General features: G+C 38.6%; 1 protein-coding gene across 3 annotated transcripts in view; it reads right to left on the bottom strand.

The window, feature by feature from the left end:
- SCLT1 (sodium channel and clathrin linker 1) overlaps positions 1 to 20716 on the bottom strand; it is a 283591-nt gene that overhangs the window by 117912 nt on the left and 144963 nt on the right. For all 3 annotated transcript variants that reach the window (XM_082603421.1, XM_082603422.1, XM_082603420.1), the window contains 2 exons: positions 17838 to 17928; positions 13866 to 13957 (listed from right to left, as the gene is read on the bottom strand). In XM_082603421.1, the coding sequence (XP_082459547.1) occupies positions 13866 to 13957; positions 17838 to 17928 (183 nt within the window). The remainder of the gene's footprint in view (positions 1 to 13865; positions 13958 to 17837; positions 17929 to 20716) is intronic.

The following is a 20716-nucleotide window of genomic DNA, read 5'->3' as shown; positions in this document are numbered from 1 at the left end:
CACTCCCATTTACCATTGCAACAACAACAAAATACCTAGGAATAAACCTACCTAAGGAGGTAAAAGACATGTACTCAGAAAACTATAGGACACTGATGAAAGAAAGCAAAGATGACACAAACAGATGGAGAGATATACCATGTTCTTGGATTGGAAGAATCAACAGTGTGAAAATGACTGTACTATCCAAAGCAATCTACAGATTCAATGCAATCCCCATTAAGTTACCAACAGCATTTTTCACCGAACTAGAACAAAAAATTTTACAATTTGTATGGAAACACAAAAGACCCTGAATAGCCAAAGCAATCTTGAGAAAGAAAAACGGAGCTGGAGGAATCAGGCTCCCTGACTTCAGGCTATACTGAAGCCTGAAGCTACACAAAGCTATACAAAGCTACAGTAATCAAAACAGTACAGTACTGGCACAAAAACAGAAATATAGATCAATGGAACAGTACAGAAAGCCCAGAGATAAACCCACGCACCTATGGTCGCCTAATCTATGACAAAGGAGGCAAGAATATACAATGGAGAAAAGATAGTCTATTCAATAAGTGTTGCTGGGAAACTGGACAGTTACATGTAAAAGAATAAAACTAGAACACTCCCTAACACCACACACAAAAATAAACTCAAAATGGATTAAAGACCTAAATGTAAGACCAGACACTATAAAACGCTCACAGGAAAACAGGGAAGAACATTCTTTGACATGAATCACAGCAAGATCTTTTTTCACCTACCTCCTAGAGTAATGAAAATAAAAACAAAAATAAACAAATGGGACCTAATGAAACTTAAAAGCTTTTGCAGGGGCCCGGAGGAAGTTGGCGGAAGAGTAAGACGCGGAGATCACCTTCCTCCCCACAGATACATCAGAAATTCATCTACACGTGGAACAACTCCTACAGAACACCTACTGAACGCTGACAGAAGATCTCAGACCCCCCAAAAGGCAAGAAACTCCCCACATACCTGGGTAGGGCAAAAGAAAAAAAGAATAAACAGAGACAATAGGATAGGGACGGGACCTGCACCAGTGGGAGGGAGCCGTGAAGGAGGGAAGGTTTCTACACACTACAAGCCCCTTCGCGGGCGGAGACTGCAGGTGGCGGAGGGGAAAGCTTCGGAGTAGCGGAGGAGAGCACAGCAACAGGGGTGCAGAGGGCAAAGCGGAGAGATTTTGGCACAGAGGACCGGTGCCCTCAGGCACACACCAGCCCGAGAGGCTTGTCTGCTTGGCCGCCGGGGCGGGCGGGGCTGGGAGCTGAGGCTCGGGTATCGGCTTTCAGTCGGAGCTCAGGGAGAGGACTGGGGCTGGCGGCAGGAAGAGAGCCTGAAGGGGTTAGTGCACCATGGCTAGCCCGGGGGGAGTCTGGGGAAAGGGTCTGGAGCTGCCGAAGAGGCAAGAGACTTTTTTCCCTTTTGTTTCCTGATGCGAGAGGAGAGGGCATTAAGAGGGCTGCTTGGGGAAGCGCCGGAGACAGGCGCGGACCTCGGAGACGGGCGTGGGACGCTGGGGCTGCTGCTGACGCCGCCGCCGCGGGGCCTGTGTGCGAGCACGGGTCACTGTCCGCCCCGCCTTCCGGGGGGCCTGTGCACCCCGCCACTGCCGGGGTCCCGAAACCCGGGGACGGCTTTCCCGGGAAAGCGCACGGAGTGCCACGGGCTGCTGCAACGTCACGCCGACCTCTGCCGCCGCAGGCCCGCCCCACACTGCGCGCCCCTCCCTCCCCTCTGCCTGAGTGAGCCAGAGCCCCCGAATCAGCGGCTCCGTTAAACCCGTCCTGTCTGAGCGAAGAACGGACGCCCTCCGCCGACCTACGCGCAGAGGCGGGGCCAGGTCCAAGGCTGAGACCCGGGAGCTGTGAGAGCAGACAGGGAAATCTCTCTGTGCAGCCTCGGAGGCAGCGGATTAAAGCTCCATGGTCCATTTGATGTGCCCTGCGTCTGTGGAGTGCATGAATGGACAGCGAATCATCCCAAATTGAGGAAGTGGACTTTAAGGACAAGATTTAAGACTTTCCCCCCTTTTCCTCTTTTTACAACGAATTATTCCAAATTAAGGAGGTGGACTTAGAGAGCAAGATTTCAGACTTCTCACCCTTTTCCTCTTTTTACAATGAATTATCCCAAATTGAGGAGGTGGACTTGGACAGCAAGATTTTTGATTTTTCCCCCTGCTCTCTTTTTGTGAATGTGTAGGTGTAATCTTCTGTGTAAGATTCTCTCTGTATAGCTTTGCTTCCACCATATGTCCCAGGGTTCTATTGGTCCTTTTTTTTTTTCAATAATTACTTTCTAATTTTAATAACGCTACTATATTTCATACTTTATTCTATTTTACTTTACCCGCTCTTTCTTTTCTTCCTACCGTCCCTTCCTCCCTCCCTCCCTCCGCTCCTCCTTTCCTTCTTTCTTTTTCTTTCCTCCCTCCCTCCCACGCTTCTTCTTTCCACTTTCTTTTTCTTTCCTTCCTCCCTCCCTCCCTCCCTTCTTCCATTCACTCTTCCTTTTCCTTTCATTCCTCCCTCCCTCCCTCCTTTCTTTCCTTCTTTCTTTCCATCCTTCCTCCCTCCCTCCCTCCTTTCTTCCTTTCTTCCTTCCTTCCTTTCTTCCCTTCTTCCTTTCTTTCCCTCTCTCTTTCTTTCTTCTACTAATTCTTTCTTTCTACTTTTTCTCCCTGTTATTCTGAGCCAGGTGGATGAAAGGGTCTTGGTGCTGCAGCCAGGAGTCAGTGCTGTGCCTCTGAAGTGGGAGAGCCAACTTCAGGACACGGGTCCACAAGAGACCTCCCAGCTCCACATAATATCAAGCAGCGAAAATCTCCCAGAGATCTCCATCCCAACACCAGCACCCAGCTTCAGTCAACGACCAGCAAGCTACAGTGCTGGTCACCCTATGCCAAGCAACTAGCAAGGCAGGAACACAACCCCACCCATTAGCAGAGAGGCTACCTAAAAACATAATAAGGCCATAGGCACCCTAAAACACACCACCAGACGTGGACCTGTCCACCAGAAAGACAAGATTGAGCCTCAACCACCAGAACACAGGCTCCAGTCCCCCCCACCAGGAAGCATACACAACCTACTGAAACAACCTTGGCCACTGGGGACAGACAACAAAAACAACAGGAACTACGAATCTGCAGCCTGCAAAAAGGAGACCCCAAACACAGTAACATAAGCAAAATGAGAAGACAGAAAAACACACAGCACGTGAAGGAGCAAGATAAAAACCTACCAGACCTAACCAATGAAGAGGAAATAGGCAGTCTACCTGAAAAAGAATTCAGAATAATGATGGTAAAGATGATCCAAGATTCTATTTCCAAGATCCAAACTCTTGGAAATAGAATAGACAAAATGCAAGAAACAGTTAACAAGGACCTAGAAGAACTAAAGATGAATCAAGCATCGATTAAAAACACAATAAATGAAATGAAAAATACTCTAGATGGGATCAATAGCAGAATAACTGAGGCAGAAGAACGGATAAGTGAGGTGGAAGATAAAATAGTGGAAATAACTGCTGCAGAGCAAAATAAAGAAAAGAGAATGAAAAGAACAGAGGACAGTCTCAGAGACCTCTGGGACAACATTAAACGCACCAACATTCAAATTATAGGGCTTCCAGAAGAAGAAGAGAAAAAGAAAGGGACTGAGAAAATATTTGAAGAGATTATAGTTGAAAACTTCCCTAATATGGGAAAGGAAATAGTTAATCAAGTCCAGGAGGCACAGAGAGCCTCATACAGAATAAATCCAAGGAGAAATACGCCAAGACACATATTAATCAAACTGTCAAAAATTAAACACAAAGAAATCATATTAAAAGCAGCAAGGCAAAAACAACAAATAACACACAAGGGAATCCCCATCAGGTTAACAGCTGATCTCTCAGCAGAAACTCTACAAGCCAGAAGGGAGTGGCAGGACATAATTAAAGTGATGAAGGAGAGAAACCTGCAACCAAGATTACTCTACCCAGCAAGGATCTCATTCAGATTTGATGGAGAAATTAAAACCTTTACAGACAAGCAAAAGCTGAGAGAGTTCAGCACCACCAAACCAGCTTTACAACAAATGCTAAAGGAACTTCTCTAGGCAAGAAACACAACAGAAGGAATATACCTACAATAACGAACCCAAAGCAATTAAGGAAATGGGAATAGGAACATACATATCAATAATTACCTTAAATGTAAATGGACTAAATGCTCCCACCAAAAGACACAGAGTGGCTGAATGGATACAAAAACAAGACCCATACATATATGCTGTCTACAAGAGACCCACTTCAGACCTAGAGACACATACAGATTGAAAGTAAGGGGATGGAAAAAGATATTCCATGCAAATGGAAATCAAAAGAAAGCTGGAGTAGCAATTCTTATATCAGACAAAATAGACTTTAAAATAAAGACTATTAGAAGAGACAAAGAAGGACACTACATAACGATAAAGGGATCAATCCAAGAAGAAGATATAACAATTGTAAATATTTATGCACCCAACATAGGAGCACCTCAATACATAAGGCAAATACTAACAGCCATAAAAGGGGAAATCGACAGTAACACACTCATAGTAGGGGACTTTAACACCCCACTTTCACCAATGGACAGATCATCCAAAATGAAAATAAATAAGGAAACACAAGCTTTAAATGATACATTAAACAAGATGAACTTAATTGATATTTATAGGACATTCCATCCAAAAACAACAGAATACACATTTTTCTCAAGTGCTCATGGAACATTCTCCAGGATAGATCATATCTTGGGTCACAAATCAAGCCTTGGTAAATTTAAGAAAATTGAAATTGTATCAAGTATCTTTTCCGACCACAATGCTATGAGACTAGACATCAATTACAGGAAAAGATCTGTAAAAAATACAAACACATGGAGGCTAAACAATACACTACTCAATAACGAAGGGATCACTGAAGAAATCAAAGAGGAAATTAAAAAATACCTAGAAACAAATGACAATGGAGACACGACAACCCAAAACCTATGGGACGCAGCAAAAGCAGTTCTAAGGGGGAAGTTTATAGCAATACAATCTCACCTTAAGAAACAGGAAACATTTCGAGTAAACAACCTGACCCTGCACCTAAAGCAATTAGAGAAAGAAGAACAAAAAACCCCCAAAGCTAGCAGAAGGAAAGAAATCATAAAGATCAGATCAGAAATAAATGAAAAAGAAATGAAGGAAACGATAGCAAAGATCAACCAAACCAAAAGCTGGTTCTTTGAGAAGATAAACAAAATTGACAAACCATTAGCCAGACTCATCAAGAAAAGAAGGGAGAAGACTCAAATCAATAGAATTAGAAATGAAAAAGGAGAAGTAACAACTGACACTGCAGAAATACAAAAGATCAGGAGAGATTACTATAAGCAACTCTATGCCAATAAAATGGACAACCTGGAAGAAATGGACAAATTCTTAGAAATGCACAACCTGCCAAGACTAACTCAGGAAGAAATAGAAAATATGAATAGACCAATCACAAGCACTGAAATTGAAACTGTGATTAAAAATCTTCCATCAAACAAAAGCCCAGGACCCGATGGCTTCACAGGCGAATTCTATCAAACATTTAGAGAAGAGCTAACACCCATCCTTCTCAAACTCTTCCAAACAATATCAGAGGAAGGAACACTCCCAAACTCATTCTACGAGGCCACCATCACCCTGATACCAAAACCAGGCAAGGATGCCACAAAGAAAGAAAACTACAGGCCAATATCACTGATGAACATAGACGCAAAAATCCTCAACAAAATATTAGCAAACAGAATCCAACAGCACATTAAAAGGATCATACACCATGAGCAAGTGGGGTTTATTTCAGGAATGCAAGGATTCTTCAATATACGCAAATCAATCAATGGGATACACCATATTAACAAGTTGAAGGAGAAAAACCATATGATCATCTCAATAGATGCAGAGAAAGCTTTCGACAAAATTCAACACCCATTTATGATAAAAACCCTGCAGAAAGTAGGCATAGAGGGAACTTTCCTCAACATAATAAAGGCCATATATGACAAACACACAGCCAACATTGTCCTCAATGGTGAAAAACTGAAACCATTTCCACTAAGATCAGGAACAAGACAAGGCTGCCCACTCTCACCACTCTTATTCAACATAGTTTTGGAAGTTTTAGCCACAGCAATCAGAGAAGAAAAGGAAATAAAAGGAATCCAAATTGGAAAAGAAGAAGTAAAGCTGTCACTGTTTGCAGATGACATGATACTATACATAGAGAATCCTAAAGATGCTACCGAAAAACTACTAGAGCTAATCAATGAATTTGGTAAAGTAGCAGGATACAAAATTAATGTACAGAAATCTCTGGCATTCCTGTACACTAATGATGAAAAATCTGAAAATGAAATCAAGAAAACACTCCCATTTACCATTGCAACAAAAAGAATAAAATATCTAGGAATAAACCTACCTAAGGAGACAAAAGACCTGTATGCAGGAAATTATAAGACACTGATGAAAGAAATTAAAGATGATACAAATAGATGGAGAGATATACCATGCTCCTGGATTGGAAGAATCAATATTGTGAAAATGACTCTACTACCCAAAGCAATCTACAGATTCAATGCAATCCCTATCAAACTACCACTGGCATTTTTCACAGAACTAGAACAAAAAATTTCAAAATTTGTTTGGAAAAACAAAAGACCCCGAATAGCCAAAGCAATCTTGAGAACGAAAAACGGAGCTGGAGGAATCAGGCTCCCTGACTTCAGACTATACTACAAAGCTACAGTAATTAAGACAATGTGGTACTGGCATAAAAACAGAAACATAGATCAGTGGATCAGGATAGAAAGCCCAGAGATAAACCCACGCACATATGGCCAACTTATCTTTGATAAAGGAGGCAGGAATGTACAGTGGAGAAAGGACAGCCTCTTCAATAAGTGGTGCTGGGAAAATTGGACAGGGACATGTAAAAGTTTGAGATTAGATCACTCCCTAACACCATACACAAAAATAAGCTCAAAATGGATTAAAGACCTAAATGTAAGGCCAGACACTATCAAACTCTTAGAGGAAAACACAGGTAGAACACTCTATGACATAAATCACAGCAAGATCCTTTTGGACCCACCTCCTAGAGAAATGGAAATAAAAACAAAGATAAACAAATGGGACCTAATGAAACTTCAAAGCTTTTGCACAGCAAAGGAAACCATAAACAAGACCAAAAGACAACCCTCAGAATGGGAGAAAATATTTGCAAATGAAGCAACTGACAAAGGATTAATCTCCAAAATTTATAAGCAGCTCATGTAGCTCAATAGCAAAAAAAACAAACAACCCAATCCAAAAATGGGTAGAAGACATAAATAGGCATTTCTCCAAAGAAGATATACAGACTGCCAACAAACACATGAAAGAATGCTCAACATCATTAATCATTAGAGAAATGCAAATCAAAACTACAATGAGATATCATCTCACACCAGTCAGAATGGCCATCATCAAGAAATCTAGAAACAATAAATGCTGGAGAGGGTGTGGAGAAAAGGGAACACTCTTGCACTGCTGGTGGGAATGTGAATTGGTACAGCCACTATGGAGAACAGTATGGAGGTTCCTTAAAAAACTAAAAATAGAACTACCATATGACCCAGCAATCCCACTACTGGGCATATACCCCGAGAAAACCATAATTCAAAAAGAGACGTGTACCAAAATGTTTACTGCAGCTCTATTCACAATAGCCCGGAGCTGGAAACAACCTAAGTGTCCATCATCGGATGAATGGATAAAGAAGATGTGGCACATATATACAATGGAATATTACTCAGCCATAAAAAGAAACGAAACTGAGCTATTTGTAATGAGGTGGATAGACCTAGAGTCTGTCATACAGAGTGAAGTAAGTCAGAAAGAGAAAGACAAATACCGTATGCTAACACATATATACGGAATTTAAAAAGAAAAATGTCATGAAGAACCTAGGGGTAAAACGGGAATAAAGACACAGACCTACTTGAGAATGGACTTGAGGATATGGGGAGGGGGAAGGGTAAGCTGTGACAAAGCGAAAGAGAGGCATGGACATATATACACTACCAAACGTAAGGTAGATAGATAGTGGGAAGCAGCCGCAGAGCACAGGGAGATCAGCTCGGTGCTTTGTGACCGCCTGGAGGGGTGGGATGGGGAGGGTGGGAGGGAGGGAGATGCATGAGGGAAGGGATGTGGGAACAGATGTATATGTATGACTGATTCACTTTGTTATAAAGCAGAAACTAATAAAAAAAATTAAAAAAAAATAAAAAAAAGCTTTTGCACAGCAAAGAAAACCATAAACGAGATGAAAAGACAACCCTCAGAATGGGAGACAATATTTGCAAATGAAACAGCTGACAAGGGATTAATCTCCAAAACATACAAACAGCTCATGCAGCTCAATATCAAAAAAACAAACAACCCAATCAAAAAATGGGCAGAAGACCTCAATAGACATTTCTCCAAAGAAGACATACAGGTAGCCAAGAGACACATGAAAAAATGCTCAACATCGGGCTTCCCTGGTGGCGCAGTTGTTGAGAGTCCGCCTGCTGATGCAGGAGACATGGGTTCGTGACCCAGTCTGGGAAGATCCCACATGCCATGGAGTGGCTGGGCCCGTGAGCTATGGGCTGCTGAGCCTGCGCATCTGGAGCCTGTGCTCCGCAGCGGGAGAGGACACAGCAGTGAGAGGCCTGCGTACCGCGCAAAAAAAAAAAAAAAAAAAGCTCAATATCACTAATTATTAGAGAAATGCAGATCAAAACTACAATGAGGTATCACCTCACACCAGTCAGAATGGCCATCATCAAAAAATCTACATACAATACAGGTTGGAGAGGGAGTGGAGAAAAGGGAAGGAACCCTCTTGCACTGTTGGTGGGCATGTAAATTAATACAACCACTGTGGAAAACAGTATGGAGGTTCCTTAAAAAACCAAAACTAGAACTACCATATGACCCAGCAATCCCACTCCTGGGCATATACCCTGAGAAAACCATAATTCAAAAAGGCACATGCACCCCAATGTTCATTGCAACACTATTTACAAAAGCCAGGTCATGGAAACAACTTAAATGTCCATCGATGGATGAATGGATAAAGAAGATGTGGTACATATATACAATGGAATATTATTCAGTCATAAAAAGGAACAAAACTGGGTCATTTGGAGAGATGTGGATGGACCTAGAGTCTGTCATACAGAGTGAATTAAGTCAGAAAGAGAAAACACAAATATCGTATATTAACTCATGCATGTGGAATCTAGAAAATGGTACAGATGAACCTATTTTCAAGTCAGGAATAGAGACGTGGTGGACGTGGTGGGGGGAAGGGGGGGATGGATGAACTGGGAGATTGGGATTGACATATATACAATACTCTGTGTAAAACAGATAGCTAGTGGGAACCTGCTGCATGGTGCAGGGAGCTCAGCTTGGTGCTCTGTGGTGACCTAGATGGGTGGGATTGGGGGTGGGGTGGGAGGTCCAAGAGAGAGGGAATATATGTATACATATAGCTGATTCATACAGCAGAAACTAACACAACGTTGTAAAGCAACTCATACCCCAATGAGGAAAAAAAACGAAACTTCCACCTAAATTACGATTCAGATCTACATATCTATCTATAACTATATAGCAAGGCGCTGTCATTTCAAGTTAAGTTGGTGGTGAGGAAACATAACAAAACCCAGGGCACTGGAGGAAAGTCTGCATATTGAACATTATCACCTGCCAGACTCTTTCTTCAGGTTTTGGAATACACTCAGGCTTGTGCACTTCCATCCCCAGCCCACGGCAAAAGACTGATGGATCCTACTCTGGAGAAATTGGCTCAAGAAAGAGCACCCTCAGATTCTGATATCTGGGGACTGCCCAAGGAAAAAGCCAGCTCACTGCCTAAACATAATATAATAAGTGTGCCAGACTATAAGCCCACCTATACCTACCTACCTACCTACCTACTTTTTGGTGTCTTACTTTTTTTAAAAATTGAGATATAATTGACATACAACATTACAGTCAACCCCCATATCTGTGGTTTCCACATTACAGGATTCAACCAACCAGGCTGAAAATATTAAAAAAAAATTTCCGAAAAGTAAAACTTAAATTTGCTGTGCACCAGCAACTATTTACATAACATTTGTATTGTATTAGTAAGTAATCTAGACATGATTTAAAGTATACAGGAGGATGTGCATAGGTTATATACAAACACTGTATCATTTTATATAAGGGACTTGAACATCCACGGATTTTGGTATCCACAGGGGTCCTGGACCCAAAACCAAGTGGATACTGAGGGACAACTGTGTATTAGTTTCAGGCAAAAACATAATAATTCAGTATTTGCATATATTTTGAAATAATCACAATAAGTCAAGTTGATATCACCACATATACAACTACAATTTTTTTTCTTGTGATGAGAACTTTTAAGATCTATTCTCTTAGCAACTTTCAAATATATAATACAGTATTATTAACTATAGTCACCATGCTGTATATTACATCCCTGTGATTCATTTCTTTTATAACTGGAAGTATGCACCTTTTGACCACCTTCATCTATTTCACCCACCCCTCCCCAATCCCTGCCTCTGGCAACCATCAATCTGTTCTCTGTATCTGTGAATTTGATTTTTAAAAACATGGAATGTTTCAAGGATTTGAGTGTGGGTCATGCTAATTTTCTTTGTATATTCCAGTTTTTAGTATGTGTGCTGGTGAAGCAGGCACTTTGGTGTCTTATTTTTAAATATCAATGGATAGAAAGGATCACCAAGTCTTTGGAAGGAAGACAGACAGGCACAACGAAAAAAGGAATGTTAGAGAAATCAGAGACAATGCAGATGGCAGAATAAAACCTTAAAAATATTTTAATATATTTTACTAAGAGATGATATAAAATTTATACTAAGATACTATAGAAAAAGAAACATTCAGAGGATAAGAAATGGCTCTTTAAAAAATTTATGATAGCTAAAATAAAATATTCAACAAATGGTTAGTTAGAAGAAAATTTAAAGGAACCCCCAAGAAAGGAGAAAATAAATGAAGAAATGGAAAATGGGAGAGAAAAAACAGGAAAATTAGGGAATCAATCCATTAGATCCAATATCCAGCTAACATTATAAGAAAAAATGAAAAAACAGAGAAAAAAAATTATTCAACAGAAAATCCCAAAAATATTGCCAGAAGTGAAGAACATGAATTTCTATATTGAAATGTCCCCAGTAAAATGAAGACATATTCTTACTAAATGTGCACATCTGCAATTGTAGAATATTAACTGTGGAGGTCGTGGGTGGATGATACCGCAAGTCTCTGGGACGGGGTCCACAGGGCTGGGGGAACAGGTCAAACATACAAAGTAGGAATTTCGAATGACAAAGGAATTTTTTTCTGCAGCTGGAAGCTAAATAATATGAGGAAAATGTCAACATTTTAAGGAAAAATGATTTAAAACCTAGAATTTCCAACCTAGGATTCATTACTCACCCAAACTATCACCTTTAAAGGTAGAATAAAGATATTTCTAAACAATGTCTTAAAAAAATGTACCTTCCATGTGTACTCAGGAAGCTGAGGGAGAATGGTATCCGTTAAAATGGGAGCAGGGAGGTGGAGACAACAAATCACAACAAGGAAAGAACAATGGTTTGAAATCTTAGTCTTATTGGCGTATTCTTACCTTGAAAGAAACACCAAATTAAAAAATATGAAGAGGTAGTTTAAAGCAATTCTATTCATTTCACTCTGACCTTATTCAACAGAGAATATACAAATCAGCAGTCTTTCCCAGAGAACTGGTGTTCCCTAGAGATAATTCCCAGTACCCATGAATCATCTGAAAAGCAGGGAGGCCTTTTTTTGGAAGATGGGAGAAAATGATTTATGCTTCTTAGGTGTTTGTGGCATTTGAAAGGATCACAAATAATAATTTTATAAATAAATAATAAATATAATTTTAATAACTCAAATAGTAAGTATTTACTGAGGCCAAAGTGTCTTTGATTTTATGGAACAAAGATGGCCATTAAAAACAGCTTTTCCATAGCTGGTAGTTCCATTAGACAGGATATATTCACACCTAAAACACTGGCTGAACATTGCTTATAGACACATATCAACTACACTAATAATTCTGCTTTCTCTTATATAAAAATACAAGAGTTTTTTTAACTTTAAAATATAACTTTTTTTAATCATAATAGAAACAACATTAATTTAATAGCTCCAAGAGACAGCCAATGTAAAAATTTTCTTCTCAAAGGCAGCTAGCTGAATACTGAACTTTAAAAAATATCCTTAGATTTTCTTACGTATGCAGTAATCTCTCTTTAGGAAGCTTTCAGTTAGGTTATATTATAACTTTATACTAAAAGCAGAAAAAAAACAACAAAAATCTCAGAGACTTCAGTACTAAAAAGACAACTTAAAGCATCGATTACCAACTTGATTCCTTATGAAATACTATCAGAATATGAAATTTACATATTCAGATTTCACTATTTCAAGTCTCTAGCATTTATTTTCATAGCACATAATGCTACTAAAATAACAAATGAAAAATCTACAACCACAGACTTTTCTCTAAGGTTAACAAAAAAGTTCAAGAAAGCAGTCAAATAATCAACTGTTGAAAAGTTTAGAAAAATGCAAAACAAAACCCAAAAAACCCTAGCACTTAGAAATTACATCTTTCATCAGAATCTCAAGTTAGTAGTTAAAATCAATTAGTTCTGAACCCACTGTGAGCAAAGAAATTAGTTTTATTAGCATTTTGGAAAACAAGAGAAGCTCAGAGACACTAATTTTTTTCTGAACAAACAGTATTAGCCATGGATCTGTGACTAGAACTGAGATCTCAGTTTTTGAGGTCCTCAGATCAGTAGACTATTTCTGAGTGTAACAGATTCCAATCATACAGAGTAAATTTTTCAGCTACAAACCATAATGTGATTTTATGTGCTGTAGTCACTGTATCTTTAATAGATTACAAATGACAATTTTCAAGTTCCTTAAGGGAATATCCAACAAGGACTAGAAAACAACAAAAGATTCTAGAATGAACATCTGCATTAAGACAGCAATTAAAGACAAAGTTACAGAATATATTTAAAAAGTAGCCCAGGGCTTCCCTGGTGGTGTAGTGGTTGGGAGTCTGCCTGCCGATGCAGGGGACACGGGTTCGTGTCCTGGTCCGGGAAGATCCCACATGCCGCGGAGCGGCTAGGCCCGTGAGACATGGGCCTGCGCGTCCAGAGCCTGTGCTCCACAACGGGAGAGGCCACAGCAGTGAGAGGCCCGCGTACAGCAAAAAAAAAAAAAAAAAAAAAAAAGTAGCCCAGACCTTCAAAGGTAACTGAAAATTTTTGTTCCATAAGACTCCAGGAAAAACATCTATAATGATTTCTCAAGTATTTCTCAGTAAGAAATGATTTTTCTGTATAATTTTTACCCAACTTCACTATTTTTTTTTCTGCTTTAAGATGAAAAGAACATTTCTGATTTGGGGATTAACTAAACTTGACTATTACTGTTTTGGAGAAAAGGCAAAGACAAAAATGATCTTTGAATATATGTTCAAAACACATGTTCAATCTTCTGAATATGATTTTTTTTAATAAACAATGTCCAGCAAATCAGATTTCAAACCTATGATTACAGTTTCTTTAGCATTTATAAAATATATATTCTAGACGATATCATAAATCATAAACAAACTCTAATGTGGAATAACATTTGAAGCTTATAGACTAGATGTATTTAGCAGTTTACCTTGTTTCTGATTGTTTTATACTAGACTGTAATTGCTGTAAGCGCCTATCTGATGCTTCCTCTCTTCCTTGGGCAGACACCATATCCTCCTCCTAGAAAATAAAGAAACTGGATGTTTACTTTTAGTTTGTCAAAATTCAATACATCATTAAACAGCATAAAGAAAACAGTTCACTCTGTAAAGTTATTATGTTGCTAGAATTTCATATGTAAGTTTAAAGCAATATCACTTTGGAAACAAACCATGCATATACTAAAAAAGGGGGAGGAGAACCTCACTATCAATTCTGTATTAGTAAAACAATAATCAAAACAGTCACTGCATATGGATTTCTATCAATATTCCAACTATTTCTTTTTTTTTTTTTCTTTTTGCGGTATGCGGGCCTCTCACTGCTGTGGCCTCTCCCGCTGCGGAGCACAGGCTCGGGATGCGCAGGCCCAGCGGCCATGGCTCACGGGCCCAGCCGCTCCGCGGCACATGGGATCCTCCCAGACCGGGGCACGAACCCGCATCCCCTGCATCGGCAGGCGGACTCTCAACCACTGCGCCACCAGGGAGGCCCGTATTCCAACTATTTCTATAGCACAAGTCTAAAAAAACAACGCAGGGATTTGTTGCAGATAATCTGCCCTCAGAATATGTTCTTTTAGCTAGGTTATGCTGCATTCTGTTATAATCATAGGATATTTCTACTTTAAATAGTGACGCTTTAAAATAAATTAATAGGTTTTATTTGTATCATCTCAAAAAAAAAAATTCCTGTTCATCCTATCCTACCTTTTGTTGTGTTCTTCTATTGGCTTTTAGCTGTATCTCTTTGAATTATTTTTTAGTGGTTGCTCTAGAAACTGTAACTTGCATCTTTAACTTATCCCAATTTATTTAGTTAATATTAATTCAGAGAAAACACTGGAACCTTGCTACAGTGTATTTATTGCCGTGAAACATCCTAGGTTTTAGTGCCTTTGTTGTCATATAGTGTATGTGCATACTTTATAAATCCAGTCAAGTCTTTTAAGGTATTGACAAGAGAAAAGAAAACATAAATTATGTACATGTATTATTTCATATTTACAACTCCTGTTGCTCTTAATTTCTTCCTATATCTGAGTTGTCACCTGGTGTCATTTCCTTTCAGTCTAAAGAAATTCCTTCAGCAGTTTTTGAAGGACAGCTCTACTAAGTGACAAAATTTCCCAGTTTTTCTTTACCTAAAAATGCCTTTATTTTGCTCTCGTTTTTGAAGTACAGTTCCACTGGACATACCATTATTTATTTATTTATTTATTTATTTATCTTTGGTTGTGTTGGGTCTTTGTTGCTGCGCACAGGCTTTCTCTAGTTGCAGTGAGCAGGGGCTACTCTTTGTTGCAGTGCACGGGCTTCTCATTGTGGTGGCTTCTCTTGTTGTGGAGCACAGGCTCTAGGCATGTGGGCTTCAGCAGTGCGGAGCATGGGCTCAGTGGTTGTGGCTCTCAGGCCCTAGAGCACTCAGGCTTCAGCAGGCTCTAGGCATGTGGGCTCAGTAGCTGCGGCGTGAGGGCTCCAGGGCGAGTGGGCTCAGTAGTTGTGGCTCGTGGGCTCTAGAGCACAGGCTCAGTAGCTGTGGCACAAGGGCTGAGTTGCTCTGCAGCATGTGGGATCTTCCCAGACCAAAGATTGAACCCGCGTCCCCTCCACTGGCAGGCGGGTTCTTGACCACTGCGCCACCAGGGAAGTCCCTGGACATAGAATTCTTAATGAGCATTTTTTTCCATCAGCACTTCAAATATATTACTTCAGTGTTTTCTGCTTCCACAATTTTTTGATGAGAGGTCAGCCATTATTCTTATCTCTGTTCCCTGTTCCTATTTTTCTGTTGCTGCTTTCAAGTTTTCTCTTTGTAATTGGCTGTCAGTGTTGTCATGATGTGTTTAAAGTGATTTTCTTTGTGTTTATTGTACTAAGGGTTCACTGAGTTTCTTGGATTTGCTAATGTTTTCCACCAAATTTTGGAAGTTTTCAGTCATTATTTCTTTAAACATCTTTTCTACCCCCTACTTCTGCAATTCCAATTACACTTCGACTGGCTTGCTTCATATTGTCCCACAGATCTCTGAGGTCCTGTTCATTTTTCTTTCATCTTTTAAACTCTATTCTTTGAACAGGAAAATTTCTATTGATCTGTTTTTAAGTTCATTGATTATTTCTTCTGCTCATTCCAATTAATTTTTGAGCCCATCTAATGAAATTTTTTATTTGGGTTGATGTACTTTTAAACTCTAGAATTTCTATTTTTAAAATTATTTTCTAGTTCTCAATTAAACATTCTCTATCCATTCCTTCACTTATATCTTATTTTACTCTAATTTAAAAATAGATTTTCTTTAATTCCGTGAACATGTTTATAATAGCTTATTTGAAGCCTTTCTTTGCCCGCTAAATCCAACAGCTAAATCCAAACTCAATGAAAATGAGTTTCTATCAACTTCTTCTTCCTCCCCCTCCCCCACCAGTCATACATTAGTGTCTAGTAAGTTTTGATTGAAAACTGGATAATAAAGATAACGAATCACAGTTTCTCTGGATTCTGTTTTGTTTTTTCGAAGATTAGCTTTTTTTTTGTTCAGTTAGGCAATTATCTTACCTAGACTCAAACTCTGAAGTGTGTCCCCTATAGTGTGCAGCAGCTGGCATCTGTGATGAGTTCTTATTTCTTTCCACTGTTGCTCTTCTAACTAGGCTCCCAGGCAACTCACTGTGCCTGCATAATTTGAGGATCCGTCAAGATTTGGGCAGAGGTAGGGCTCATCCTCTTTGTGGCTTTGTCGCTTTTACAGACTCCCCTGTAATTTTCAGCTGCTCTGCCAGCTTTGGGCTCTGTCCACTAATACTTCAAACATTGATGCTTCAGCTTTTGGCTGCTCAAGTTGCACACATCTCGGGAATGCACTCAATTATAAAAAGCTGCAAAACCTAAACATCTAGTTCCATGTAGCTCTATCTTTCAAGAGTAGATGTCTCTCAGGTCTCTGCCTACTTTTTCATTGGGTTTTCTGGGGACCCTCTCCAGCTCCCATGTGCATAGCTTGGTTGTCAGCCATGGATTTGGTCAGACTTTACATTCAGAATTTGGGTCTCAATTTTTTTTGTGTGTGGTTCTCTTTCTGCCAATATTTCTTCTTTAAATTTTCAACTGCTTTTCTAGTCCTAAACTTTGGTCTTGGGTACTACTGTAAGAGCATATAAAGCTTTTGTTTTCCGAAGCCATAGCTGTGGGGATTAGGGAGAACTTTCAGGTCAGAAAGTTAAAAACTCATAATTCTTATCTCTTTCAGTGACTGTTTTTGGGTGCTCTGCAGTGTTTCAAAAAAACTTTATCCAATTTTTATAACTATTATCTATCAGAAGGTTTGCATAAGCCTTTCACAAGTCTACCATTATTGGAAATCTATAACCAACTTTTACAGACTAGGAAATAAGTCTTAGAAAAGTCACACAGCTAGTAAGTACCAGAGTTAGAATTTTAATAATTAGATCCATCTAAATTTAAAGCCTGACCTTTCCTTGACACCTTCTTGAAACTTCCCCATTACACGTAAAAAGAACCAGTCTTTTATGCCAACAAATAACACAAAATGTAGTATTAAACAAAACGTAGTATTAAATACTCCTTTTCCATCTACATATAACCAACTAACTAAAACTTGATCTTACATTAACATGCATTTCAGTAATGATGTGTTTAGGGATGATTATGATATTGTGATGTTTATTGACTTAGGGTACACTGAACAGAAATAAAGTTATTTCCAATGTTACAATTTAGCTTCCTAATTTCATATTTCATATTTTGAGGACAATAAAATGATTAATTCATTTTCCAGCAATCCTCTTTAACACCTAATCCAAAACAGATCAACAATAAAACACATATAAAACAAAGCTACAGGCATCTGCATCCAGTTGTCTTAGAAAAAGGAAGATACCTTCTTTTGCATCTGTCCTTGAAGATCTTCAGTCACTTTAGTTAACTCTTCCACTTTTGCTGCTGCAACTCTCAGATCTAACTTGGCTTGCCTAAAATACAAAGTAAACCAACAAACACTTTTCATAGACCATAAAAATTTTTTTAATTAGAAATCTAAATTTGGTAAAATCAGTACCAACCACGATACACCTTAAAATGAATGTAAGGGATAAATACTGAAAGAGTCCTTTATGTCGAAGAGTGTAAAGAAGAAAAAATATAGCTGAAGGGATGAGTACAAAGTGGGAATCATTAATACTTTACTTGGATAAATTATGCTTTATACTCAAATAATTCAATAGATTTCTTGAAGAACTTTATCATCTTGATAAATTACCTAACAAGAATGTCAGTGCATTAAGTAGAATATAGTTATGTATATAATTTCCTGAACAGAGTTAGTGAAATATTGCTGATTGGTCTTTCTATGAAAATGAACCTAAGTTTCAACACCTTGATCATTCCTTAAACACCAGAAGTATGTATTATATAATCACTTAACATAATGAACTGAAACATTTGTCTCAAGATGGTCTAATATTTACTTTCTTCTGAGACTGAAGCTGCAAAGGACAAAAAGGACAAGTTTTTGAATGTTCTAATAGTATCAAATAAGTTTCAATATCTTCTTGACTCCCCATAGAAAAAGATTTTCGAATAAAAAAATAAGACTTTCTGAAACATAAAAAAAAGAGTTTTAATATTATACCAATGAAACACTATGTGTAAAAACAGAACATGTGGATTATGGAAAAAAACATAGGGTTTTAGGAAGGAAGGTACTTTAGTGTAGGAACTCCCCATATTTGTTTCCTAATTATATTTTATGTATATAATATAAATATAAATCATATTAGTGCTGTTGAACCTAAAGAAATTACTTGATGCAAAACTCACAGCAAATGTTACTTCATTACTTTTGACTCTAACAATATTTATAATTACATAATTGGTTAGCATAAAAACAACAGGAAATAAAAATCTAATAGCTAAAATGTATCAGGTAGTTATTAGGTTCCAGGAACTGTCCTAAGTGCTTTGTAGACATCGTTTCACTTAACACAATACCTGTAAATAAGTACTATTATTATATCAAACTGAAGTCAAGAGAGTGAGGGTGACAGGTTTGCCAACTTGCCCAAGGATTCACAAACAAGAATGAAATTGGTATTTAAACCAAGTCCTCTATGATATACTGTCTACCAGAAAAAGTGATACCAATAATATTTCATACAATTAAGCACTTAAGAATATGCTTTGCTTTAAATGAATTGAATTTATAAAACTTTGAGTTTATTAGACACAAATTTTTTCTACTTGCAAAATGATTCACCAAATGACAAAACAAAACCAAAAACAACTCCAAAACCACCTTACACTAATGGATGTAAAATCTAAGCTTAGAGACAATTTCACGAGTGCATCTACTACATGAATCAATCAACAAATCTACCAGTTATAAAATTCCATATATTCTAAAAAGAAAAACTTAAGGAGTAATATTTTATATAGTAATGATAAAACTGAGCAACTTCTGAATAAGCATAGCACCCACTCTGACTTGGCTTTCTTGCCTTCAGAAAGAGGGTAATAATGCTTATTCTACTTATGTCATGGGGTTGCTGAAAACTTCAAAATAGATAATGTACATTAAAGTGCACTGTTAAATGTAAACAAATGTAAGATCAGAGCATGATTAAAGACAAAAATTGTTAGAGCCACAGTGGGAATGATGTGCAATATGGGAGAATCCTAGGGTCAGGAACCCAGTTCTGTCACTAACCAGTGATGTGGCTTAATGCAATTCACTTGACCACAAGACTGTCTCAGTGGTCTCATCTCCAACAACAGGGAGGTGGATAAGATAATCTGCCCAAACAAAAACTCTATAGTAGATGGTTTCCTGATTTCTATCTAATCTGCCTAATGATTCTACTAAATTGTCCCTCAGTTGTGTAATCCATTTCCACTTCCATGGCCCAACCACTGGCCTCATCATTATTTCCCAGGACTATTCCAATAGATTCCAAACTGATCTTTTACTGCTGGTATTCTCTTTAATTCATCCTCTATAATGCATCCTATCTGCAAAAAAAAAAAAAAAAAAAAGTTATCTGATGATAAAAAATTCTTTTTTTTAAAAAAATTTATTTATTTTTGGCTGTGTTGGGTCTTCGCTGCTGCACGTGGGCTCTCTCTAGTTGCAGCGAATGGGGGCTACTCTTTGTTACAGTGTGCAGGCTTCTCATTGCAGTGGCTTCTCTTGTTGCAGAGCATGGGCTCTAGGCGTGTGGGCTCCATAGTAGTGGCTCACGGGCTCTAGAGTGCAGGCTGAGCAGCTGTAGCTCATGGGCTCAGTTGCTCCGCAGCATGTGGGATCTTCTTGGACCAGGGCTCAAACCTGTGTCCCCTGCATTGGCAGGTGGATTCTTAACCACTGTGCCACCAGGGAAGCCCACTGATGATAAAAATTCTTCTTTATTAATGCTTTCTGGATTCCCCACTTCTTTGGGAATATAATCAACACTCCTCAGCATGGCATATAAAGTTAGTCATCATCTGGCTTCAAAGAGTCTCATCTCTTGCTAATTCCCCTCATGTAATTTATATTCCTGGCATAACAGACTACTAACTTCCTGTTTCTTAAACACAGTCTTGCCTATTTTTTCACGTTTGACTTGACTAGACTTCTGCTTTTTCTGATAAATTCCTCAACAATCTTCAAGACTAACCTCAAAAATCTCCTCATTTCAAGACTTCTCTAACTTCTCTTAGGCAAAAGACATTATAATACCAGCCCCCATAATTCATAATACTTTATACATTTTTAACAGATAC

Source organism: Mesoplodon mirus, assembly GCF_964341445.2.
Source record: "Mesoplodon mirus genome assembly, chromosome: 2".
Classification (NCBI taxonomy): domain Eukaryota; kingdom Metazoa; phylum Chordata; class Mammalia; order Artiodactyla; family Ziphiidae; genus Mesoplodon; species Mesoplodon mirus.
Note: the sequence above shows the minus strand (reverse complement) of the source record. Positions and strands in the feature narration are given on the sequence as shown.